The 27,233-nt window shown below is 41.1% G+C and overlaps 1 protein-coding gene across 2 annotated transcripts in view; it reads right to left on the bottom strand.

Annotated features, from left to right (window-relative positions):
• Positions 1-15,956, bottom strand: part of COG3 (component of oligomeric golgi complex 3) — a 70,876-nt gene extending 54,920 nt beyond the window's left edge. The window contains exons 1-8 of one of the 2 annotated variants that reach the window (XM_066235414.1): positions 15,293-15,956; positions 9,823-9,969; positions 7,071-7,132; positions 5,845-6,010; positions 5,089-5,163; positions 3,772-3,864; positions 3,054-3,179; positions 1,726-1,806 (exon numbers count right to left, since the gene is read on the bottom strand). In XM_066235414.1, the coding sequence (XP_066091511.1) occupies positions 1,726-1,806; positions 3,054-3,179; positions 3,772-3,864; positions 5,089-5,163; positions 5,845-6,010; positions 7,071-7,132; positions 9,823-9,969; positions 15,293-15,463 (921 nt within the window). In that variant the 5' untranslated portion in view covers positions 15,464-15,956. Of the gene's footprint in view, positions 1-1,725; positions 1,807-3,053; positions 3,180-3,771; positions 3,865-5,088; positions 5,164-5,844; positions 6,011-7,070; positions 7,133-9,822; positions 9,970-15,292 lie in introns of those variants that run through there. The other variant, XM_066235415.1, reaches the window with a different exon arrangement.
• Between the last annotated feature and the right edge of the window lie 11,277 nt (positions 15,957-27,233).

Here is a 27,233-nt window from a genome sequence, read left to right as displayed (position 1 = left end):
GGAAGTACCCAGGTTCGAGACCCCAGAGGTCGCGTGCGGGCTCATCTGGCTTGAGCAAAGAGCTCGCCCGCTTGGACCCAAGGTCCCTGGCTCCAGCAGGGGGTTACTCGGTCTGCTGAAGGCCCGTGGTCAAGGCACGTGTGAGAAAGTAATCAATGAACAACTAAGAAGTCGCAAGGCGCAACGAGAAACTGATGATTGATGCTTCTCATCTCTCTCTGTTCCTGTCTGTCTGTCCCTGTCTATCTCTGCCTCTAAAAAAAAAAAAAAAAAAATTAACATTATTTCCAAACATTTTTCTATTATTAAATAATTCTCAATATCAGATGAAAATGTAAAGAGAAAGCCTTAGCATAATGCCTGGGCATCTGGTAAACACTCAATGAATCATCATTACAAATATTACTTAAAACATTTTTTAAATAGCTACATAATATCGCCTTGGGTAGATGTACCATAAATCAACCATTCTTCTTCTGCTAGACATCTTGGCTATTTCTTAAGAATAACTGCCCAGCCTGACCTGCGGTGGCGCAGGGGATAAAGCATTGATGTGGAATGCGGAGGTCACTAGTTCGAAACCCTGGGCTTGCCTGGTCAAGGCACATATGGGAGTTGATGCTTCCTGCTCCTCCCCTCTCCCTTTCTATCTCTCTCTCTTCTCTAAAATCAATAAATAAAATCTTAAGCTCTGGGCTAGGAGCAAATATGGAGGTTTGAGTGCCAGCTCCCCAGTAGCTGTTTTGAGACCAGGAGAGCCTGTTCACTTCTCTGAAATTCCACTTTCTACCATGTAAAGCTGATATAATAATAGTTACTTACTTCCCAGTCAGTAACTAAAAAAAAAAATATATATATATATGTTTGTTTTTTTTCCCCAAAGTGAGAAGCAGGGGTCGGCAGACAGACAGACTCCCACATGTGCCCAACTGAGATCCACCCGGCATGCCCACCAAGGGACAATGCTCTGCCCATCTGGGGCATTGCTCCGTTGCAAGTGAAGCCATTCTAGAGCCTGAGGCAGAGGCCATGGAGTCATCCTCAGCACTCGGGCCAACTTTGCTCTAATGGAGCCTTGGCTGCAGGAGGGGAAGAGAGAAATACAGAGAAAGGAGAGGGGGAAGGGTGGAGAAGCATATGAGACTTCTCCTGTGTGCCTGGCTGGGAATCGAACCTGAGACTTCCACACACCGGGCCGATGCTCTACTGCTGAGCCAATTGGCCAGGGCCTGAAAAATATTTTTATAGGCCTTTGACTCATACTCCTAAAATGTTTTTGTGAAATTGCTTTACACCCCTATCAGCAGTATTGCCTGTCTCTCTAAATCTTCAAAAGCACTATTATACCTTAATCTGTCAGTTTCTAACAGACAAAAAAAAAATGCCACCTAACCTTAAATTGACTGTATTCTGCATTGAAGCTAAACATGAGCTCCTATTTATTAACCATTTCTATTTTCTTAAGTTGGCAATCCCCTCAAGTCCACTATGAATCTGAGTAGTTTAAGCTCAAATGTCAGTTTCATCTAGATACATTTCCTAAGCATATGAGAACGAGCTTCTGGTCTCAAGGCACCTGCAAGACAACGCAATGCAATGCGGAGGGACAATGCCCGCCTTTCTTTCACTCGTGGTACAAGCAACGGGCCTAACATACAGTAGGACTTCAAAAGGGCAGGCTAAATAAATTTCACAGCAACATCCTATTTACGTCAACAGACTTACTCTGACTTTGGGGGCAGCAGCTCGAAATTTCACATAAAACAGTGTGAAGGCATTGTCTGCATTAGGTACAGAAGAAGGATCCTAAAGAAACATGGGAAAGGATAGGGAAGGAAGATAATTAGAAAACAAGTATTCAGAAAATGTGAAGCACATCACTTCAAATAGCTACCACTTGGTGTAGACACTAACCAAGGGATTAGAGAAAAAAAGCTCAGAGAAAGATAAATGTTAATATTGCTACAAATGAGAAATCATTATGAGCAACCATCATCTCTTTCCTCTTTATAATTAAAATTTACCCTATGTTACATGAATTTTGGCAATCATCAGACCTGAATTCAGTCACTTACTGAGAGCAGGACACTGGCCAAGTTACTTAATCTCTCTGGGATTCAGAGCATCCATTAAACGGTAGTAACATACACTCATAAAGTCGTTACGCAGCTCAACAGTAAAGCACTATACATAGTAGGTAGTAGTACTTATTAGGTATTAGTTTCCTAAACTTATTAAAAATTTTACAAATTAGAAAAATATATAGTCTGGCTGTTATGTCAGCTAAGAGCAATGTGAATGGTAAAAATGCAACCCAAAAATTAGTGGCTTTGAACTTAAAGCTCAGAGAATATATTCCACGTTCTTTAGAAAATAAACTTAAAAAATAAATGCATAATTTTCAAGTGTTATTTTCTTAGCAAAGAAATGTGCTCGATGACATCCTTTCCACTCTTATTTCTAACCTGACACTCTCCTCATTTCCCACCTATCATCTACTACAATCTGCAATTGATTAATCTGTTTTCTTCTTTACTGATTATTTCTCCTGAATATTTCAACTGACTATTTCTAATGAATTATTTCTCCATGAGGGCAGGAAACTTTGCTAGCTGCTTTTCACTACTGTATAATTCCTAATACAATGCCCAGCATTTAGGAGGCACTCAATATAAATGTATTTGCTAAACATAGAAACTTTAATTATCCATCATATGTAATCCCACCACTCAGAAAGAAGCACTTCTATTATTTTGATGTATCTCCTTCCAATATTTTCATGAAAAAGACAAATAAATGCTTCAAGTGACAAATAGTTTGAATCTTACTTTATTATTTATCATTAGTACTAAATACTTCCCACACTGTCATATAGTCTAAAAATAAGACCCATGGACAGATACAGTACAACCACTTTTCCTATTGTAAATAGAACTGCAATGCATATTCTTATCTAACAAAAGGTAAAAATAAAACTGGAGTTACTAATACTACTTTCAGACTAAGATTATAATAGATAAATGAATGAAAAAAAACCTCATCAGTCAACTCACCCTTTTTAATAACTGATTTGTGAGGTTCTGTAGTGTGTTCACAGTGTATGTCTTCATGAGGTGCAAAGCTTTAGAAAGACATTGCTTAAACTTCAGTATATATACAGGGTAATCTTTAAAATTTGGCTGTAAAGGAAAGAATTACAAAAAGGAAACAGATGTTTACAAAGCAAACTTTTAATGAAAAGCACGATGTCCTTTACTTAAAGCTATATATAAAAGACTGAAAGTGCCACAAAGACAAATATTGTGACTGCCCTGGTCACAGCCAAGTCCCCTGTGTCTGGCATAAAGTAGGGGCTCAATAAATATTTGCAGCAGCTAACAAAATATATTTTCAGTACCCCATAGATTTCAAAGCCAACATATCTGGCTCAACTAGGAAAAGAATATGAGCTAGGGGAAATAAACACAGCTATAAATCCCTGGGGAATAATGTCTAGCACAACGGTAATTCACAACCTAAAACTCACTCATCCTTTTAGATGGGATAAAACTGTGTAAGTCAGGACCTCATTCTACTTCAGGGGCTGCCTCAGCAGCCAGGAGTACTTTATACATCACTATCAACAATGGCTAAGAATTTACCACAGATTTTCTTCACATATATTACAGATATATTTTTCCCTTCAGAATAAATAATTACTTTACAGCCTAAGAAGCAAATTAAGAAACATGTTAAGATTTCTTAAAAACATACAGAAATATCAAGACTTACATGAGATGAGATATATGTTATACAATCATCTAACTTGGCCAGCATAGGTATAAATCCTTCACTATTTACAGACAATGTAGGAGAATTCAGTTTCTTTAAGAGAAAAAAAATATATTAATTTGTAAAAAAAATATATATATATGTAAAAGTTGATAATTATGTATTAGAATTAGCATATTTCCCTTTAGGATATAACACAGTTATACTAATGTCTTTACATTCTGAGTAACCAAAACACCCTCAAATTAGCCTATCTGTAACATAAAGGACAACTAAAAAGGATCACTGATTTAATTCAGTTTATTGCTATGAACTTTAATGGGGCTCTTGATGAACTGGCAAACATTTTATATATATTACTCCATTGTACAATGTTATATTAAAATAATACATCAAGTACCTAAGCTTCCCATTTATTAGCACTTTATAATATACATAAACTTTCTACTTTCAAACACTGGCTATTTTTCCAAAGTTAAAGGACTGACTAGAAGTCGGTCATACTATGTTTAGCAATCATATTACTGAAGTAAAGTAAGAGTAAGCATGTAAGTAATAATAACAGTAAAAGTATAAATATAGGTAATAGATATGTGTGATATCTAACACTTAATATAACAGCTAAAATACATTAAAATATAAAGCTATAAACACTTAATATTTAATATCATATATATAAAATATAAGTAAAACCAGCCAATTATTTATCTCGATATACAAATAGTTTCGGAATTAACTATTTCTTACTGTATTCCATTGTTAATTGGCTACTAGTTTTACTTCTATCTCTTTAGTAAATTATAATTATGACTAACTTAATATTTTAATATAATGATGTACATATAGTTATGATTAATTTATGAACCAGAAATATCATTTACACAGCAGTCTTTTATGAAACTATTACTTTGGGTACAAGCATGCATTATGAGGACTATACTTTTCCTCACACTAAATATGAGATTAATTTTTTAATGTTTTTATTATTATTATAGCAGTTCAACCACAGAAAAATTTTAAATTTAATATTTCTTCTTATAATCTTCACAGCTTACAAATAAGATACTTAAGAGTTAAGCAACAAAGAGATTTTTAATAACAATAATACAATTTAAACAAATATTACTTATATCAAATTTGAAAAAAATCTGAACTGGTAAATGGCATGTCCATCAGCCACAAATACGAAAACTTTTGGCATGCAAACTATTAAGTTAAAATGTCACTTAGGCCAATTTACAGGTTTCAAGATCATACTCAAACAGGGAAATATAAAATAAAATCACTAATTTTACAAAAAGTAAAAAACATGCTTACTGTGTTAATATTTTCCAATTCATTAAAGTAGGAAAGCTTTTGTTGAATATTTTCAGCCAGATCAACAAGTTCCGACTTGCATTTTATAAAAACAGAAAAATCAGTTATTATAAGAACATAAAAATCAACACTCCTGTCTCAAAATTACATTGAATTGATATACATGACACAGGATTTCAGAATAATGCTAAAAGATTTCTGCAGTCATGGACTAAAACAAGCAATGATTAGTATAGCAAATTATATATAATTTTATAAAATAATGATTACCTTTTAAAAACAGAACACACATAGAAAAAAAAGAGACATAGTAATTTAAATATTCTATCTTTAAGTCACAATTTAAGCACAACCTAGCACAATCAGTTCATCTTTCCTTAAACTCCACCATTAGCACAATCACTATGCTCACTCCAAAAGTATCAACGATAAAGTGTGGACAGAGCAAACTAGTATCTCCTCTTCACTCTGAAACTGTACTGAGACCTAGTAGCTCAAAACATAGTAAAGTTTGGCCTTGTATGTGTTCACATATTTATTTAGAATGAAAGCAGGTTGTCAATGTAATATTCTGCATGCTTAGCACAGGGCCTCAAATAGAGCAGTGCTCAATATATAGCTGGAGAAATTAGGGAAACTTAGAATTGTATTCATTTATTTTAAAATAAAGCAGTAAATATAATCACTGACCCTGTCCTACTCCAAATTACCTGGGGGGTTTTTTGTTGTTGTTGTTGTTTTGTTTTTTTAAATTACCTGTTCTTTTAGGAGTTGTTCACAGGCTTCATGTAGGGTTCCTGTCTTATTGGACACAAAAAGGTACTGCTTCTGCAATGATTCCAGATGCTGAAGAGCATTGTTTACATCATTCAGTATAGCATCACACTGCTCCTGAAACCCAGACAAGTAATCCCTCATCTGTCTAGAAAACAGAACCAAAAGGGGATTGGCAATAATACTATTCCCCCAATAAGCATAGAAAATAAATCACAAAGTCTCACTTTTCCCTAAATAGTTGAATTTCATGAGGAAAGGCAGACCTATTCACTATAGTTAATTACAATCAGAAATGTACCAAAAGCTATGATACAAACAGTTTCTATGCTTAAGAAAGAAAATTACTAAAACTAAAAGGAGCAATGAAAGAAATCAGCCTTGAAGCTAGCAATGGCTTGTCACATGTAAGGCTCAATAAATCCCCAGCTCAATTTTCAAAGACTGGGACACCAGGGCCATCCTAAGGTATCAAGTAGTCAATGTTTCAGGTCACTTTTACCCTTGAGAGTGTGATGTCACAGGAAGAAGTCTGGACTTGGAATTAGAACACCTAAGTCCAAATCTCAGCTCTGCCCCAAGTATCCATGACATTAAGCAAGTTACTTAATATTTCCAAGCCTCAGTTTGCTCATTCATAAAGTGGAAATAATATTGCCTGTCCTCACAGAGCTGCTATGAAGATTAAACGGAATCATACATCAAATAACCTAACACAATGCTTAGCAGTTATAATCACTTAATAAATGTTCAGTGAATGCAAATGCTCAAGCCGCAGTCCCCACATCAGCCAGAAACTGTACACCATCATTTCTCCCATGCTATCGATATACACAAACAGAATGACATGGGTACATTCTAGAACCTAGGTGGCCATCCTGAACGTCTCTTGGGTCTCTCCATCTCAGGAAAAGCAACAAGCACCTTTTAGAGTTCCTATAAAATTCCCACTTGTACCCAAACCTTTCTAGAGTTATCTTAAAACCAATGTCTCCACCCACAACTTACTAATTAAAAAAAACTTTTTTTAATCACACAACTTCTAATACAAGTTGACCCAAATCTTCTCCCTGGCTATTTTTAAAGAAAATATTGCTGTGGGGAGTTTTCTTTGTATATTAATTTTGTTTAGAGACACAGATTACAAAATGCTTCAGATGACTGTGACCTAGAAATTAGGACAGTCAACAAATGCAAGAGCCACGTACCTGTATTTAGTTCCTTCATCCTGATCCATCTGAGTTTGTAATTTTGCAAACCATGAGAAAAACTGGAAAAATAAAGATTATTATACTATCAACAGAACTAAAACAGGCAAAATGAGAAGTTGCTATATGCTAAATAGCAAGTCAAAAGGATAACACTAATTCTTATTGTTTGGGGCTCAAACATTAATAGTTAGTTTTAAACCAAGAAATAATTTAATTGCACAATCAATACCTACATGTTAGGAAAACCAAAGGACATTAAAAACAATGGGCTATTTTCAGAGTTAAGGAAGAAAGAGTATTAAAGATATAATACACAGGTCAGGAACCTTTTTGGCTGAGAGAGCCATGAACGCCACATATTTTAAAATGTAATTCCATGAGAGCCATACAACGACCCGTGTATGTTACGCATTATCCAATAAAAATTTGGTGTCCTGGAGGACAGCTGTGATTGGCTCCAGCCACCCACAACCATGAACATGAGTGGTAGGAAATGAATGAATTGTAATACATGAGAATGTTTTATATTTTTAACATTTTAATTTTTTTTTTATTAAAGATTTGTCTGTGAGCCAGATGCAGCCATCAAAAGAGCCACATCTGGCTCACGAGCCATAGGTTCCTGACCCCTGATATAATACTTAAGAAATATTTCTTCCTGAGAGGCTAAAGCCTATTGCTGATTTGCCAGATCTGAGTAGGTAACATAGGGGTCTGAGTAAATATAAGTATTTTCTAGTAGGAATTGTGAGAATACAAACTCATAAATAATATAACAGACTGGTTTAAGAATACAGACTTTTTTATCAGCTAAACCTAGGTTTGAATTCTGGCCCTATATTTTGAAAATATCTATCATTAACAAGAGATGGGAGAGGCTGACCTTAAATAAGCATGAGGGAACTTTTTGGGCCAATGGAATTTTTTTTTTTTTTTTTTTTTTTTTTTTTTGTATTTTTCTGAAGCTGGAAACGGAGAGAGACAGTCAGACAGACTCCCGCATGCGCCCGACCGGGATCCCCCCCGGCACGCCCACCAGGGGCAACGCTCTGCCCACCAGGGGGCAATGCTCTGCCCCTCCGGGGCGTCGCTCTGCCGCGACCAGAGCCACTCTAGCGCCTGGGGCAGAGGCCAAGGAGCCATCCCCAGCGCCTGGGCCATCTTTGCTCCAATGGAGCCTTGGCTGCGGGAGGGGAAGAGAGAGACAGAGAGGAAGGAGGGGGTGAGGGTGGAGAAGCAAATGGGCGCTTCTCCTATGTGCCCTGGCCGGGAATCGAACCCGGGTCCCCTGCACGCCAGGCCGACGCTCTACCGCTGAGCCAACAGGCCAGGGCCCCAATGGAAATATTTATATATTGATCATAGTGGTAGTTAGAGAGGTATATACACTTGTCAAAACTCATCAAGCTGCACGCTGAATGTGGTAATGTACATAAATTGTAATTCAATATAGATCTTTTAAATTTAAAGAGAGATATATAGGTGCAAATTTAATCCAGAAGATATTTTAATAGTCCAAATAAGTCTCAGACCTGGTGCAAGATTATCTTCTGTAATTTGCACGTTGGATTTGAAGTGAATGTATGCTTTATTCTCCCCAAGACACTACACTTGACAAGTACGTTGGCTACTGTTTACTGAACACAGTGCACCTGACATACACTGCATTTACATCCATTAGCTTACTTAATCTTCGCAAAAATCCTATGACATAGATATCGAATTATCAGTGTTTTACTCATAAAGAAACTAAAGACCTAAGAAGATATAACTTTCCTAAGCTCACAAAGATACTAAGTGATATAGGTGCCTTTCAGACCCTCACCTGACTCCAGAGGAGACCTCTTAATCACTTGGTAGCACCACTTCTCTCAACTTGCTATCTACGCAGTCAGAGCACTGGCTTGACGATTCACTCAGTGCATGCCTCAGCCCTAATTCCACACAGGACAGAGAGAGGAGCAGAGGAATGGCAGAAGAAGCTATTGTACATTTAGGTTTATCATCAGGAGTAAGTAAAAATCAAGAGATCATATATGCTACATTACTAAAAATAGTTATAAGGTTCATCTAAAAAGAATATTTAGGACTTTAAAAAGGAAATTACTGGCCTGGCCAGTTAGCTCAGTATGTGAGAGCATCATTCTGAAACACATGGCTGGAGGCTCAATTCCCAGTCAGGACACAGATAGGAAGCAACCAATGAGTGCAGAACTAAGTGGAACAACAAATGAGTGCTTCTTTCTTTCTCTCTCTCTCTCTTTCTCTCTCGTTTTTCCTCTCTCTTGCTTCTCTCTCTCATTTCTCTCTCTCTTGCTTCTCTCTCTCTGTCTCTCTAAAATCAATCAACCAGAAAAAAGAAAAGAAATTACCTAGCAATATGCAGAGTGTGTCTGTGTGTGTGCACGTGCATATACACATGGTATGCTGGAGGGGGGGTTAACACAGACATACACTGGGGAAGTCAAAAGTACATAAAATATTAAAATCTTTTATAAATATAATAACCTATCAACACCCAAACTTGAAATATCATATTTTATCTGTATTGCAAATATAATAGGACAATAGGTTCATTTAAAATACTTAATAGCCACAACTAACACAAAATCAAGAATGTTCTAAAAAGATTTTATGTTAACTACTATTCTTTCAAATGTTCAGAACTTTTAATTAGGACCTTTTTATTAGCCCTGTCTCGAGACATTTGAAATAATCAAGCATCCTTAAAAACAATACTGCCACTCACCTGCTGTGCAGTTTCAATTTTTTCTTCTTCCATCTCTAATGAAATGAAACCATTCAAGAGAATGTCTTCTGTAGATTCGGGTACTATTGAAGTCTGTGCAATGGGCAGAGACTGGGAGGTTAAACTGCACAAGTCTTCAATTGGGAGCTTGAAAAAAAAACCCACAAAGATATTTAAATAACTTGAAAATTCTCTTAAGATTGGTTTTACAACTCAGTTGTTTTGAGAGAGAAATGATATTTTTTCTTCTTTTAATTTTTACTAAGTGAGAGAAGGGGAGTCAGACAGACAGACTCCCATTGCACCCCAACTGGGATCCACCCAGCAAGCCCCTGCAAGGGGGCCATCTGGGCCATTGCTCCATTGCTCAGCAATAGAGCTATTTTTAGCACCTGAGGTAGAGGCCCTGGAGCCATCCTCAGTGCCCAGGATCAACTCGCTCAAACCAATCGAGCCAGGTGCTATGGGGGGAGGAAGAAGGAGAGAAAGAGGAGAGGGAGGGTGAGAAAAGCAAGATGGCCGTTTCTCCTGTGTGCCCTGACCAGAAGTGAACTCAGGACATCTATACACCAGGCCAACACTCTATCCACTGAGCCAAATGGCCAGGACCAAGAAATAATTTTTAAAGTTGCTTTTTAAGAGCATATGAAAAAAATCTCCCATTAGGCACATTTACTAAGCTATCTTCCTTTCTCCAAACACCTGGAATAGAATGGCAAATCAGGAAATAGGGTAGTATTGTCACAAACTTTCCTGTTCTGACCTCTCAATCACTCCTCAAGTGGAGATGACTGAATGCCTCTGACTCACTTATACTGCCCTGGCTTCCAATGGAGCAGACATTTACCACTGGAAAGAGAAGAGCACAGATCTAGGTTCCTGACTGACAGTCCTAGAATGCTACTACATAGTTTATGCAATAAGAACACTAATATATTAAATATTTATTACAATAAACTGTCAAGCCTTGCTTGACCAGCTGAACAGGAAAAACAAGCAAATACACCTTTCTCTCCCAAACTTTACTTCTTCCACAGTTCTGAGTTGAAGAACATCCCTTTTATAATAAATTCAATCAATTTATTCCCAAAATCAAACTTTGTATTACTTTCTCTGTTTGCAGCATATCATTGAAGAGGTATAAATTAAGTCTTCGAACCTTCCTTGAGGCACCTAATCTCTTTTTTTCTTACCTTTGGTCTGAGTGACAACCATACGAGCTGAGGATCATAAGATTCTAATCTATTCTTTTAACACTGGGGAGGGAAAACGCACATAAAAAATACTAGCAGGAAGCCTGCCATGGGCACTCGACATACATTTCAATTCTTACAACTCCCACATAGGAACTATTATGACCACCATTTTATAAAGACTAAGACAGACTCAGAAAAATTAAATATCATGTCTTAAGGTCACGTAACCTTTAAGAAAACTGTAACAGTAAATTATAAGTAAATTTCAGGGCAAATTATTTTAGCATTTTATCAAGAATTAATAAGTCCACAGTGATAGCACAGCAAACAGAGCATCAACCTGAGACACTGAGGCCCAGGTTTAAAACCCCGAGGTCACCAGCTTATGTGTCGGATCATCGACATGATCGCTGGCTTGAAGCCCAAGGTTGTCGACTTGAGCAAGGGGTCACTGGCTTGGCCAGAACCACCCTCCACCCCATCAAGGCATGCATGAGAAGCAATCAATAAACAACTAATGGGCCACAACTATGAGTTGATGTTTCTCCTCTTTTTCTTTCTCTCTCTCTCTCACACACACTCACGTGCGTGTGCACACTCACACACACACACAAATTACTAAATCCAACAGAAAGAAAATGGTCCTCACTACTAAAAAAAAATTACCCTGGTGCCTGACTAGGCGGTGGCACAGTGAATAGAGTGTCAAACTGGGACACAGAGGACCCCGGTTCGAAACCCGGAGATCGCCAGCTTGAGTGCAGGCTCATCAGGCTTGAGCGCAGGCACCAGCTTGAGCGTGGGGTCGCTGGCTTGAGTATGGGATTATAGAAATGACCCCATGGTCGCTGGCTTGAGCCCAAAGGTCACAGGCTTGAAGCCAAAGTTCTCTGGCTTGTCCAAAGGGTCACTCACTCTGCTGTAGCCCTGGGGTCAAGGCACATCTGAGAAAGCAATCAATGAACTTAGGTGCCACAACAAAGAATTGATGCTTTTCATCTCCAACCCTTCCTGTCTGTCTGTCCCTATCTGTCCCTCTCTCTGACCCTGTCACACATACAAAAAAAGAAAGACAGAGGAACGGACAACCACAATGCCACACAAGCTGCTGTTGAAGAAATAATTGTTCTGTGAGGGGGCTGTGCCCTGCTTTGGTGCATTCCAGCCTTGGACTCATTAAATCCAATTAATGAAGATAAAAAAATTGGTATAGAATTTGTTTTAAAACCACTCAATATTCCTGCAATGAGCACTGCTAAGAATGCAGGTGTAGAGGGATCATCAATAGTTGAGAAAAAAAAAATAGTTGAGAAAATTATGCAAAGTTCTTCAGAAGGTAGAAATGACACTATGCTTGGAGATTTTGAGAATGTGGTATAAAAAGGAATCATTGACCCAACTAAGGTTGTATGAACTGCTTTAGTGGATGCTGCTTGAGTGGACTCTGTTAACGGCAGCAGAAGCTGTAGTCCTAGAAATTCCTAAAGGAGAGAAAGACCCTAGAATGGGCAGATGAGTAGAATGGAGGGTGGAATGGAGGGTAAAGGGGAGGAGGGGGAGGGTGAAAGGGAGGTAGAAGGGGAGTTGGACAAGGAGGGGGAGGGGAAGGGGAGGAAGAGGAGGTTGACTGGGAGGTGGTGGAGATAGAGTGGGAGGTAGAAGGGGAGGTGGGGGGGTGGGGAAGGGAGGCGGAGGGGAGATGGATGGGAAGGGGGCTGTAGGAGGTAGATGGGGAGGGGGACAAAGAGGTGAGTGGGGAGGTGGAAGTGGAAGGGGAAGGGGAAGTGGAAAGGGAAGGAGAAATGGAGGAGAAGGGAAAGGTGGTGTAGGAGGTGGATGGGGAGGTGATGGGGGAGATGGAAGGGGAGTGGAAGGGAAGTGGAAGGGGAGGGGTGGGGGAGGGGGAGGAGAGGTGGTATAGGAGGGGGAAGGGGAGGGGTAGGGAAGATGGAAGGGGGTGGAAGGGAGGTGGAAGGGGAGGAGTGGGGAGGGGAGGAGAGGGGAGAGGTGGTATAGGATGGGGAAGGGGAGGTGATGGGGGAGATGGAAGGGGGTAGAAGGGGGGGAGGGGAAGGAGAGGTGGTATAGGATGGGGAAGGGGAGGTGATGGGGGAGATGGAAGGGGGTGGAAGGGAGGTAGAAAGGGAGGGGTGGGAAGGGGAGGAGAGGTGGTATAGGATGGGGAAGGGGAGGTGATGGGGGAGATGGAAGGGGGTGGAAGGGAGGTGGAAGGGGAGGGGTGGGGGAGGGGAGGAGAGGTGGTATAGGAGGAGGAAGGGGAGGTGATGGGGGAGATGGAAGGGGGTGGAAGGGAGGTGGAAGGGGAGGGGTGGGGGAGGGGAGGAGAGGTGGTATAGGAGGAGGAAGGGGAGGTGATGGGGGAGATGGAAGGGGGTGGAAGGGAGGTGGGAGGGGAGGGGTGGGGAGGGGGAGGAGAGGTGGTATAGGATGGGGAAGGGGAGGTGATGGGGAAGCGGAGGTGGTATAGGATGGGGAAGGGGAGGTGATGGGGAAGCGGAGGTGATGGGGGAGATGGAAGGGGAGGGGTGGGGAGGGGAGGAGAGGGGAGAGGGGGTATAGGAGGTGGAAGGGGAGGTGATGGGGGAGATGGAAGGGGGTGGAGGGAGGTGGAAGGGGAGGGGCGGGGGAGGGGGAGGAGCACAGTGAGTATAGGAGGTGGAAGGGGAGGTGGACAGGGAGGTGGTAGAGGAGGTAGTATGGGACGTGGTGGAGGAGATGGAAGGGGAGGCGGTAGCACATTCTAATCCTAGAACAGTGCTTTACCATTATTAACAAGAACAGTGTGAGAAAGCTGAAGGCAGCACTCCTCATCTATAACTTCAGAAAAGTCACTTGAAGGAGATGACTGAAGAAAAAGATGGCTAATGTTTAAGAAAATTACTATAACCATCAGTTACTGGTTTTAGTTGACAACATATAATGGTTTACTGCTGTCGTTGTCCATACTACGCATAATTTTTTTTGTATCTTGAAAGGAAAATACAATACATTTGTACATCGCTGATAACTAAGTGCAAAAGCCATGTACCACTGTTTTCAATTTAAATCACTGAGGCAAGTTTACCAGGATGCTTGCCATCATCCAAATGAAAAACTAAGAAGTTGCCTTTTTGTGGAGAGTACGAACAATTGTGTACAAAGTAGGGAAATATCCTATTATGTGACACTTTTGTGTAATAACACTGTTTAAAGTTCTAAAAAGTGCTTTGAATGTCAAAAGTAACTATCATCCCTAGTAAAATAATCCTCCTAAACCTGGCCTCACACCTGACCTGTGATGGCACAATCTGTGGTGGCGCAATGGATAATAAAGCATTGACCTGGAACGCTGAGGTCACTGGTTCAAAACCCTGAACTTGCCTGGTCAAGGCACATATGGGAGTTGATGCTTCCTGCTCCCCTCCTTTCTCTCTCTCTCTCTCTCTTCTCTCTCTGAGTTTAAACAAATTTTTCAAAGAACTATGAAAAAAAAATAAAAATTAAGCCTGACCTCATAAGTAGAAAAAGATGGCGGAACATCTGACAATTCATAAAATGTACTTCTTGCTATCATAACTGAACTGAATCACACAAGCAGAAACAGGCATAATATCCCAATGGTAATCAAGACTAGAAAAGTTGACACTAAAACCAAAAACCAGCCTTATCTCATAATGTACTGACCCAGCTTTCAAAGAAAATTCATTTTCATTGTTTTGCAATAAATAGGTCGCATAAGTCTATCTCCCACAACCTGCGTTTGACGGAGAGCTCACTGTTCTAGGTGCGATGAATGAAACTATCACTCGGGATCAAGTTTTCATCTGCCCCACGGAAAAGGACACTGGGTTATTCATTAAGGTGGTAAACGAATACCAACAGGAGGCTGTCCTGAAGCAAACACTCGGATTCGGTGCCTCTCCAGAGATGGTGGCCAGTACGATTACGCCTTGGTTCACGTCAAGGACCCCCCGGGGCAGTAAGCCCAGGGCAAGGCTCCTAGGGCAGGGCTCCTCACCAACGCCCCGTGCTGTAAGAGGACTGGGAGCCGGTGGCCACCGGCCACTGGACGCCCTAGCAGTCGTCCTCGGGAGAGTCGGCGGGCGCCGGCAGAGAGAGGACCGATCAACCGGTTGGTGAGGGGCCTCTCCCACCCGAGCCGCCACCGTGATCAGGGAGGAGGGAACAGAGACCCCTGGACAGGGGTCTGCAAGGCCAGGGTCCACCCGCGCGCCGGAGGAACACCCCAGCCCAGATCCCGCCTGTCACTGCACCTCGGCAGGCACCGGAAGGTTCTCCGCAGCCGCCTTCAGCTCCAGCACCGAGTCCGTCTGTCTCTCGGTAAGCGGCGCCTTGGTGTCGGGTCTCCGATCCCAGAGAGCCAGCCTCTCCCGAGCGTCCCGCTCAGCCGCCGCCTCCGGCAGCAGCAGCGCCGCCTCCGCCATTGCCGCCGCCCCCACGGCCCTCAGCTCCAGCGGGGCGGTGGGGACCCGAACAGACAGGCCTGGACCACTACCAGGAGAGCTGGGGTCTCCAGCAAGGCACCGACAGCGGGGCGGAGCAGACCGAGCAGGAATAACCTGAACCCGGAAACGCTTTCACACGGTGTGGGCGGGACTGAGGTCAGAACAGACGTGGCTTTAAACGGGTACAGACACTTCCGGTGGCAATGTAAAACGTACAGGCGGAAGGATAAAGACCCTTCCGGAAATAGACATGCCCCTACCGGAAGTCTTTTCCTCAACATCAACAACTTTATCATTAAGTATTGTACACGACAATTGTGCTAAGTGACTGCAAGCAGGGCTTTCCTGAGCTCCCGGATCTATTCTGATTACAACTGGGTAGTGTGGGTGGAGTGTGTGTACTGGTTGATTGTCTTGCTGACCTGTTGCTAGTTTTGGCTGCCTGGATCAAAACCACCAATGCAAGATTTCTGTGCATCAAACATCATTAATAAGTGCTCACAAAAATTAGATCAGTGAACATGTAGATACTACAGTACTTTCAGCCTTTTGTATAGTGCACTTTCACCAATGAAATAAAAGTTAGGTTTGCATCTAATTTGCATAATTGAACAACTTTCTTTAACTTCTTGTTTGTTTTGCTGATGTTCTTATTTAATAAAAAAGAAAAGCAGGCCTGACCTGTGGTGGCACAGTGGGATAAAGCGTCGACCTGGAATACTGAGGTCGTCGGTTTGAAACCTTGGGCTTGCCTGGTCAAGGCACATATGGGAGTCGAAGCTTCCTGCTCCTCCCCCTTCTCTCTCTCTCTCTCTCTCTCTCTCTCTCACTCCTCTCTCTCTAAAAAAATCAATAAGTAAAATATTTAAAAAAAAAAGAAAAAAAAGAAAATGGCTCTTTTTTAATCGCTTCATATTCATTTTAAAATATCCCCTAATTTTTGTGAGCAGTATAGTACTGTCAACCGAAAACAACCTAAATACCCAACATTTAAGAATTCCATTAATAATTCATGGTTCAGACATGTACTTGGAATACTATTCTTCCATTTAAATTATGTTGTAGACTTGAGAAAGAAACCAAATATTGATAGTATTAGATCATAAATAAATATAAATACTCGTGATTCCATACTGATATAAATAAACAATTGAATTAGTAAGTGGAGGAGAAGGGACAACTCTACCTTCCAGAAGTCCAAAATATAAATGTGGAAAGAATGAGGGAAATAGCAAAAATTGTAATAGGCAAGATCTAGGAGTGGGTGTTAAAATTAGTGAGTGAAAGTTTGAGGAGAAACAAAAACTTGCATTGTACCAAATGATCTCCCCAAGATATATGTAAATAGCAAGGATTCTATTAACTTTTACAGTGGAAACACCTGGCAGACATCACCTTAACCAAGTGATCAAAGTCAACATCATCATCCTAAAATTCCTAACTGAAAGGCAGAAACCACGGCAGAACCTAAAACACAGGGATAGTGTGTTCAAAGAGGTCAATTTATTTTAAAAAGCACCTGGGTGCAAGCAGGCTGAGACCAACAAGGAGTGTCAGCCCCGAGGGAGGAATAAGGCAGGGGTTATATAGGATAATCAAAGTGCCAGGGGCAAAACCGGCTGACATTGCTGTATCTGCTGGTGCAAGACAGTTTCCTCTGTTTTTGGATTGAAGTAGCACCACAGCTCCTCAAAATCTGTATGTAGCCTGAGCAGGCGGTGGTGCAGTGGATAGAGCATTGGACTGGGATGCTGAGGACCCAGGTTCGAGACCCCGAGGTTGCCAGCTTGAGCGAGGGCTCATCTGGTTTGAGCAAAAGCTCACCAGCTTGGACCCAAGGTCACTGGCTCGAGCAAGGGGTTACTCAGTCTGCTGAAGGCCCGCAGTCAAGGCACATATGAGAAAGCAATCAATGAACAACTAAGGTCTCACAATGGAAAACTGATGATTGATGTTTCTCATCTCTCCTGTCTGTCTGTCCCTGTCTATCCCTCTCTCTGACTCTCTCTCTGTCCCTGTAAAAATAAATAAATAAATAAAAATAAATAAATAAATACAAACATTTAAAGGAAAAAAAAGGAGTAGATAAGAGACTATGTATCCAGCAGACTTAAAAAAAAAAAAATCTGCCTGACCTGTGGTGGCACAGTGGATAAAGCATCAACCTGGAAATGCTGAGGTTGCAGGTTCGAAACCCTGGGTTTCCCTGGTCAAGGCACATATGGGAGTTGATGCTTCCAGTTCCTCCCGCCTTCTCTCTTCTCTGTCTCTCTCTCCCCCTCTCTCTCCTCTCTAAAAATGAATTTTAAAAAATCTGTATGTAGCCCTGGCTGGTTGGCTCAGTGGTAGAGCGTTGGCCCAGCATGTGGAAGTCCCAGATTCAATTCCCAGCCAGGGCACACAGGAGAAGCTCCTGTCTGCTTCTCCACCCCTCCCCCTCTCCTTTCTCTCTAGCTCTCTCTTACCCTCTGCAGCCAAGGCTCCATTGGAGCAAAGTTGACCCCAGCGCTGAGGACAGCTCCTTGGCCTCCACCTCAGACGCTAAAATGGCTCCGGTGGCAATGGAGCAATGCCCCAGATGGGCAGAGCATCACCCCCTGGTGGGCATGCCAGGTGGATCCCAGTTGGGCGCATGCAGGAGTCTAACTGCCTCCCCACTTCTCACTTCAGAAAAATACAAAAAAATACAAAAAAATAAATAAATAATCTGTATGTACTCTGGCTCAACCATCCCCTATGAGCAAATGGCTGCAAGAAGGGTGGGGGCAGTTTGGGCAAGGTTACTAAGTAAGCCAGTCCTTCCTTCTCTGGGCCTGTGTTGTTCTCAAGATGGCAGCTGAGTAGCCATTTTATCCATCACTAACATGATAGCTAGAGAATACAATATCACATGTGTGGTATTCTTGCCAAAAAATGCAAAATCACATTCTAAACATGTGAAAACATTAGGCAAACTCAAACTGAGGGATGTCCTACAAAACAACTCACCATTATTCTTCAAAAATGTCAAGGTCATAAAAGATTAGGAAAGACCAAGGAACTGTTACATACTGGAGGAGATAAGGGAAATTGGAGATGCAGTGTTGTTACCTGGATTGGATCCTGGGATAGAAAAGGGAAAACAATAGAATAAAATATAGATATTCCATTAAGTTCTGTAGTTTAGGCAATAGAATTATGCCAATGTTAATTTCCTAGATTTGATTATTGTTCATAGTTATGTTCATAGTTAGGGGAAGCTGAAGGAAAGGCACATTTGAACTCTGAAGTACTTTTGCAACTATCCTGAAGTTTAAAATGATCTCAAAATCAAGAGTTAAAAACTCTAATGTTGTAGAATATATGTATCTCTTTGGAAAAATGGTTGTGATATAATTAAAAAGTATGATATAGTATATAATCCTACCCAAAACATTTGAGATTACCAATAAGTAACTATCTTCTTCTTCTCCTTTTCCTCCTCCCCCTTCTCCTCCTCCTCCTTTTGCAATGTATTCTGCATTAAGAGTAAGGTTTTCATTTTAGTTATTTAACCCAGCTTCAGAGCACTGTTTCCCCATCACATCAATCCACCACAATTTCCTAAAGAAAGGCATCTTGTAGATATATACAGATATGTAGATCTATCTATCTAAGTACCTAAAAGACACTTTCTCTTTCTCAGACCAGAATAATCGCTAGTTCCAAAAATCTCAGAAATGAAGGTAACCCTGTTGAGTGTTGTGATGACAATTCTTCACCAAACATCATCCTTCAAGGAACGAATATAAACATTGTCTCTCTCAAATGCATTTCTATTACAGATTTTTCCAAATCCACAATCACTGTGCTTTCTTCTCAATGTTAGGTCAAATTCCGTAAAATATTTTTACCAACTTGTGATTCATTCATGCTGCTAAAGGTTTGCAATAAAGGTCATGGTACTCATGGAAAAAACTTGGGCCAAGGCTGAATGTTTAATGAGCTACTGTGAGGTCAAACAAGGGAAGAGGATGGTAGATATGCAACACAATAATGCTTGAATTGTTCTTGAAAAATTGAGGGAGATAAGGAAGGTCAGCTATGCCTAGCTACCAGCTGGCTCTGTAGGGGTGAACAAAAGACAAGAGCAGTGAAACAATGGTAGCAGTTTTAATGGGGTGTTTTAATTTTGCAGAATACTAGCATTTTTTATTTATTTATTTTTAATTTTTATTTTTTACAGAGACAGAGGAATAGATAGAGACAGACAGACAGGAATGGAGAGAGATGAGAAGCATCAATCATCAGTTTCTCATTGCGACACCTTAGTTGTTCATTGATTGCTTTCTCATATGTGCCTTGACCATGGGCCTTCAGCAGACTGAGTAACCTCTTGCTCGAGCCAGAGACCTTGGGTCCAAGCTGGTGAGCTTTGCTCAAACCAGATGAGCCCACGTTCAAGCAGGCAACCTTCGGGGTCTTGAACCTGGGTCCTCCACATCCCAGTCCGATGCTTTATCCACTGTGCCACCACCTGATCAGGCTAAAAGTATATACTTTTAAACAATGCAGTGGTTGCTCACAATATAGTAGAAAGTGTAGTATACAATATACTGAATTTTCTGCTTTAGACTCTAATGCTCTTTTCTGTATGGACAAATATTATCTAGTGCCCCATACCCCCACCAAAGAAGTACAAATTTCCTATAATGGACCCACATTTATACTCCATATGACAAGTCAAATTTCTTCCTGTTTCCAGCTGGTGATTAGCTTATTTTCAGAGGCACCAGACTACGTAACAAATACAACTGCAGTTTTAATTTTCTATTGTAATTCTTACAATATATTTATTTAATTCAAGTTTTAGTAATTGTTGGCATAAGTCAATTCAAACTGATATAGTAAACACTCATATTGCATGTACCCAAGCATATGTACATATAAGATACACACACATATTCATATCGTGTGTGACCAAAACAATAAAACTCTTAAAAAAAAAATAGAATAAAATCTTCACAGAAAAAAATTTTTAAATGAAAAAGAAATCTTCACAATATTGAATTTTGTAATGTTTCTTGGACATGACACTAGTAGCAAAAGAGTAGACAGACTACACACCATAAAAATTTTAAATTTTGTACATCAAAATGTTATCAGCAAAGTAAAAAGGCAACCACAGAATGGGAGAAAATATTTGTAAATCATATATACCTAACAATGGTTTAATATCCAGAAAATAGAGAAAACAACTAAAACTCTATAACAACAACAAAAAAAAACCCAATTCAAAAATTGGTAAAGGAATTGTATATCTCCAAAGAAGATATACAAATGGCCAATAAGCCCATGAAAAGATGCTCATCACCAATCATTAGGGGAATACAAACCAAACCTATAATGAGATACTATACATCATACCCAGTAGGATGGCTACTATATAAAACACACACACACAATACAAGTGTTGACGAGGATGTAGAGAAAGTAGAACCATGAGCACTGTTGCTGTGATTGTTATATGGTACAGTCACTGTGGAACAGTATGCAATTCCTCAAAAGTTTAAAAGTAAAATTACCCTATGTTCCAGAAATTCCCCATCTGGGTATATACACAAAGAAGTAAAAGCAGGGTCTTGAAGAGATATTTGTACACCCATGTTTCATAACCGCATTATTCACAGTAGCTGAACTGTATAAGCAACTCAGTGTCCATCAACAGTAAATGGATAAGCAAAATATGGTCTGTATATATAATGGAATATTATTCAGCCTCAAAAAGGCAGGAAATTCTGGCCTGACCAGGCGGTAGCACAGTGGATATGTGTCTGACTGGGATGCAGAGGACCCAGGTTCAAAACCCCAAGGTTGCTGGCTTGAGTAGGGGTTCATCTGGCATGAGCACAGGCGCACCAGCTTGAGTGCAGGGTCACTGGCTTGAGTGTGGAATCATAGACATGACCCCATGGTTGCTGGCTTGAGCCCAAAGGTCGCTGGCTTGAAGTCCAAGGTTTCTGGCTTGAGCCCAAGGTTGTTGGCTTGAGCAAGGGGTCCTTGCTCTGCTGTTGCCCCCTGGTCAAGGCACATATGAGAAAGCAATCAATGAACAAATAAGGTGCCGCAACAAAAAAAATGATGCTTCTCATCTCTCTCCCTTCCTGTCTGTCTGCCTCTCTCTCTCTCTCTCTCTCTCTGTCTCTGTCAAAAACAAAACAAGCCTGACCAGGCGGTGGCGCAGTGGATAGAGCGTCAGACTGGGATGTCGAGGACCCAGGTTCGAGACCCCGAGGTCGCCAGCTTGAGCGCGGGTTCATCTGGTTTGAGCAAAGCTCACCAGGTCACTGGCTTGAGCAAGGGGTTACTTGGTCTACTGAAGGCCCGCAGTCAAGGCACATATGAAAAGCAATCAATGAACAACTAAGGTGTCGCAAAGAAAAACTGATGATTGATGCTTCTCATCTCTCTCCGTTCCTGTCTGTCTGTCCCTATCTATCCCTCTCTCTGACTCTGTCTCTGTAAAAAAAAAGGGGGGGGCAGGAAATTCTGTCATATACAACATGGATGAATCTATATGGCATTATGCTGAGTAAAATAAGCCAGTCACTAAAGCACAAATGCTGAATGAATCTACATATATGAGGTACCTAAATTAGTCAAAAATCATAAAGGCAGAAACTGTACTGGTAGTTGCCAGGAGCTGTGGAAAGGAGAGAATGAGGAGTTATTGTTTACTGGGTACTGAGTGTCAATTCTACAAGATGAAGAGTTATAGGAATGGATGGTGGTGATGATTGCACAAATATGTACATGTATTTAATACCACTAAACTGTACTCTTAGAAATGGGTAAGATGGAGCCCTGGCTGGGTAGCTCAGTTAGAGATCGTCCCAACATGCCAAGGTTATAGGTTCAATGTTTCTCTCTCTCTCTCTCTCCCTCTCACAAGAATCCCAGAAGTAATGATCAAATCTTAGTAGGTTGCTTTTATTTAATGCAACAAGTATTTATTGCATTATCTACTATGTATTATTTTTTTTAAAGCACAAAATAGTACAGTAAATTACTATTTGATTCAAAAATATACTATTTGATTCAATTCAAGATGAAGTCTGCCAATGGCCTTCAGCAGTTCTTGATACTTGTAAGCCTGGCTCTATGATGTGGATTTCTTTTAAGTCTAGAATCATCAGAACTCTCACACATATATTCAGGAAAGATCTGTAATAGCTTCTCTATCCATAAAGAAAGGCGGAGTGTTTCAGAAATACATTTTGCAAGACTACAAATAATGAAGCAAAACCTCATAAGAAAAAAATGTAGATCTCTCTGCTATATAATGCAACAAACAGTATAATTTGAAAGTAGTATGGTCAGAGGGAGACTATGAATTGTGTAAAACACTCCAGAAGTTTACAGGGTAGGTACATAGTTCACATGATGTACATGTCTAGAGGTTTCCCATATTGTAAAAAAAAAAAAGGCTAAAAAAAAAAATTTTTTTTTTTGTACCTCTCCGAAGCTGGAAACGGGGAGAGACAGCCAGACAGACTCCTGCATGCGCCCGACCGGGATCCACCCGGCACGCCCACCAGGGGCGATGCTCTGCCCCTCCGGGGTGTCGCTCTGCCACGACCAGAGCCACTCTAGCGCCTGGGGCAGAGGCCAAGGAGCCATCCCCAGCGCCCGGGCCATCCTCGCTCCAATGGAGCCCCGGCCGCGGGAGGGGAAGAGAGAGACAGAGAGGAAGGGGGGGGGGTGGAGAAGCAAATGGATGCCTCTCCTATGTGCCTGGCCGGGAATCGAACCCGGGTCCCCCACACGCCAGGCCGACGCTCTACCGCTGAGCCAACCAGCCAGGGCCTAAAAATTTTAATTATAATATATTAAGTTCATTGAATAAAAACCAAAAAGTTAAAAACTGAAATTTAAAAAAACTGAAATAGTGTTTCCCATTTATTCTACCAGCTAAATTTTAACTTTGATAGACAAAATATGTTTTTAGAAATATTATATCATTAAAATATAAATAATATATTATATTTCTGCAATCCCCATTTCCACCCACTTACCATAACTTAGACATCTATATTCCAGGCCATGCCTTTTTGTTTTAAATTCTAAAACACTTCCGCCGATCGGTTGTGGTGTAGTGGAGGGAGCGCCAACCTTGGATGCTGAGGTCCCAGGTTTGAAACTCTTAGGTCAGCAGCTTGAGCGCCCATGAGAAAGCAATCAATGAACAACTAAAGTGACACAATTACCAGTTGATGCTCCTCATCTCTCTCCCTTTCTGTCTCTCTTACAAAAATAACAAATAAATAAAAAAAATATTAGCTTTTAAAACTAACATAATAAAATTCTGCCTCCAGAAAATATTAATAATTTTTACTCTGTGATGGTTAATTTGTGCCAACTTGGCCAGGCTATTGTGCCCTGTTATACAGCAAATACTAGTCTAGATGTTATTGTGAAAGTATTCTTTAGATGCTGAATAACATCTGCAATCAGTTGACTTTAAGATTTTACTCCAGCCTGGGCCCTGGCCAGTTGGCTCAGTGATAGAGTGCCAGCCCAGCGTGTGGATGTCCCAGGTTCAATTCACAGTCAGGGCAAAGAGGAAAAGTACCTATCTGCTTCTCTACCCCTCCCTTTCTCACTTCTCTCTCTCTCTCTCTCTCTCTACTTATCTATCTCTGTCTTCCCCTCCTGCAGCCATAGCTTGATCAGGAGAGAGTTGGCCTGAGCACTGAGGATGGCTCCACAGCCTCCACCTCAGGTGCTAAGAAGAGCTCGGTGCTGAGCAACAGAACAATGCCCCAGATGGGCAGAGCATTGCCCCCTAGTGGGCTTGTCTAGTGGATCCCAGTTGGGGTGCATGCAGGAGTCTGTCTCTGCTTCCTCTCCTCTCACTGAATAAACAAAAACAAAAAAAATTGTACTCCTGCCTGACCAGGCGGTGGCACAGTGGATAGAGCATCGACCTGGGATGCTGAGGACCCAGGTTCAAAATTCCGAGGTGGCCAGCTTGAGCACAGGGTTGCCAGCTTGAGCATGGGATCATAGATATGACTCCATGGTCACTGGCTTGAGCCCAAGGTTGCTGGTTTAAGCAAGGGATCACTGGCTTGGCTGGAGCCCCACTCCACCAATGTCAAAGCACATATGGGAAGCAATCAATGAACAACTAAGGTGCCACAACTATGAGTTGATGTGTCTCATCTCTCTCCCCTCCTGTCTGTCCTTCTCTCTCTCTCTCTCTCTCTCTCTCATAATATGGGTGGACCTCATCCAATCAGTTAAAAAACTTAAGGGGAAAAAATCAAGGTTTCCCAGAGAAGGAACTCCGACTCAAGACTGTAACATAGAAATCCTGCCTCAGCCTGACCTATGCTGGTGCAGTGGATAAAGCATCAACCTTGAATGCTGAGGTTGCCGTTTTGAAACCCTGGGCTTGCCTGGTCAAGGCACATATAGGATTGATGCTTCCTGCTCCTCTCCCTTCTCCTTCTTTCTCTCCTCTCTAAAATGATTAAATTTAAAAAAAAAGATATCCTGCCTCAGTTTCCAGTCTGCTAACCTACAGATTTCATACTTACCAGTCCACAATCACATGATCTTAATCCTTAAAATAGGTGTGTATATACACACACTCATACATGCACACACACATAAACATGCATATACACGCACCCTACAAGCTCTGTTCTCTGGAGAACTCTAATGTACACCCTTTAAGTCCATTCCCTGCTTATGTAAGTTTATACTTTTTTCCCTAAGAAATGAGTTTATGGTATGGATAGGAGTCTACAACTCAACTTCTTCCTACTTATCATGGGCATCTTTCCAGGTCAACAGGCTGAAATCTAACTCATTCTTCCCATGTGCCACACAATAAGCCATTATATGGACAGACTGGTTTATTTAAGGAAGGGACGTATTGACAGAGAGGTTGCCTGCTTTTTGCTCGTGGTGCTTTTGGTTCCATTATTTGCATCAAGCTTTCAAAAAACAGATTTACATTCTGCCCTTGTCTTTTGCTCCCATGCTTTGCTTCCAAATAATCTATTTATAATCTACTGAAAATTTACCCTATAGACTTCCTAGCTGCCGCTTTAACAACAGCCTGGATTTAAAGCCAAATGTGTCTCACAGGTGTAATGCTCCAAGTGAAAAGTAGTACTACTGTTCAGGCATTTGAGACACACCTGCAGCCAGCTGTTCTCACATACCTTCATACAAAGTCATGTATGGGTATGCCATCTAATCTCTTTGGTAGAGAGTTGAAACAGTCTCCCTCCTTTTTCCAGTTCTATTTCTTCAATAAATTCCTGTTTAATTCAAATGTTAAGAAAACAGGCACCTAGCCTGACCAGGTGGTGGTGCAGTGGATAGAGCATCAGATTGGGACACAGAGTATCCAGGTTCAAAACCCTGACGTCACTGGCTTGTGTGTGTGCTCACCAACGTTAGTGCAGGATCGCTGGCTTGAGCATGCGATCATAGACATGACTCCATGGTTTCTGGCTTGAGTCCAAAGGTCACTGGCTTGAAGACCAAGGTCACTGGCTTGAGCCCAAGGTTGCTGGCTTGAGCAAGGGGTCACTTGCTCTGCTGTAGCCCTCCGGTCAAGACACATATGAAAAAAGCAATCAATGAACAACTAAGGTGCCACAATGAATAACTGATGCTTCTCATCTCTCTCCCTTTCTGTCTGTCCCTATCTGTCCCTGTCATCAAAATAAAAAGGCACCTAGAAAATACTTTTTGAGTAAAAAAAAAAAGTTACTGAATCACATTTGTGTATTTCATCCATTGTCTATTGTATGCCAACCAGAGGTATAGCTGCCTGGTCCACATTTAACCAAAGAATCCAGCTACTGCCTCAGGCTAACATCTAATGCTGGAAGGACTGAGGGAACCTGAAAGTTCAGGGCACTGAAGTCATCACATTGGTGTTCTCAATCTCCAGGGTGTCTTGCCAATCCGGCCCATGAAGCAAATTCACTGGCCTCTGGTGGGGTGCAGAATATTTCAGATAATGGGAAGTCACACAGGTAGCCAAGCAATCAGGTGATCCCAACACCTTGCCTAGGCAGAGAGCTGTCTGCAGCCATTTCCACAGAAGCTATTTCTCCTCCAGCCTGCTGGGCTCTTTGGAGCCTGTCTTAAATGTTTCCATTTATCTGAAATAATCACAAGTCATTTTTATAGTCATGTATTACTCCCGTTTATTAAATAATGAATCAAGGTTTATGCCACATATTCCAACAATGTTTAAATAAAGAGCTTGAAATACAAAGGCTTGAAATACAAAGAGCTTGAAATGAAAACTTTATAGATTTTATATAATATATACTATTTCTAAGCCCAAGAATAAATAAACAGGAGGCATTTTTTTATATCATGGATCAACAACATTTAGCATCAATGATTATACAAATTCATAAACAAAAATACCCATTTTTTTCATTCTGGTTATAAAAGCTAAATAACCTTGTCACATTTAAGCAATATCCAGGGGCATGGAGACTGTCAGCAGCATCCCTGAGAACAAGAGACCAAGTCTCCCAAGTCCTTAATGTTCTTCTGGTTAGAAGCTTCCAAATCCCATCAACTCTTTCAGAAAGCAGAGAAAACAAAACAGGTTAAGATCCTGTTCTATAAAGTATTTAATAGATCTACCCTGAATACTACACTGCTCACAAAAATTAGGGGATCAAGGAACATGTAGATATCCCAGTACTTTCAGCCTTTTGTATAGTGTCTTTTCACCAATGAAATGAGT

This window comes from Saccopteryx bilineata, chromosome 6, assembly GCF_036850765.1.
Source record: "Saccopteryx bilineata isolate mSacBil1 chromosome 6, mSacBil1_pri_phased_curated, whole genome shotgun sequence".
NCBI lineage: Eukaryota > Metazoa > Chordata > Mammalia > Chiroptera > Emballonuridae > Saccopteryx > Saccopteryx bilineata.
This window is presented reverse-complemented; position numbering and strand designations above follow the sequence as displayed.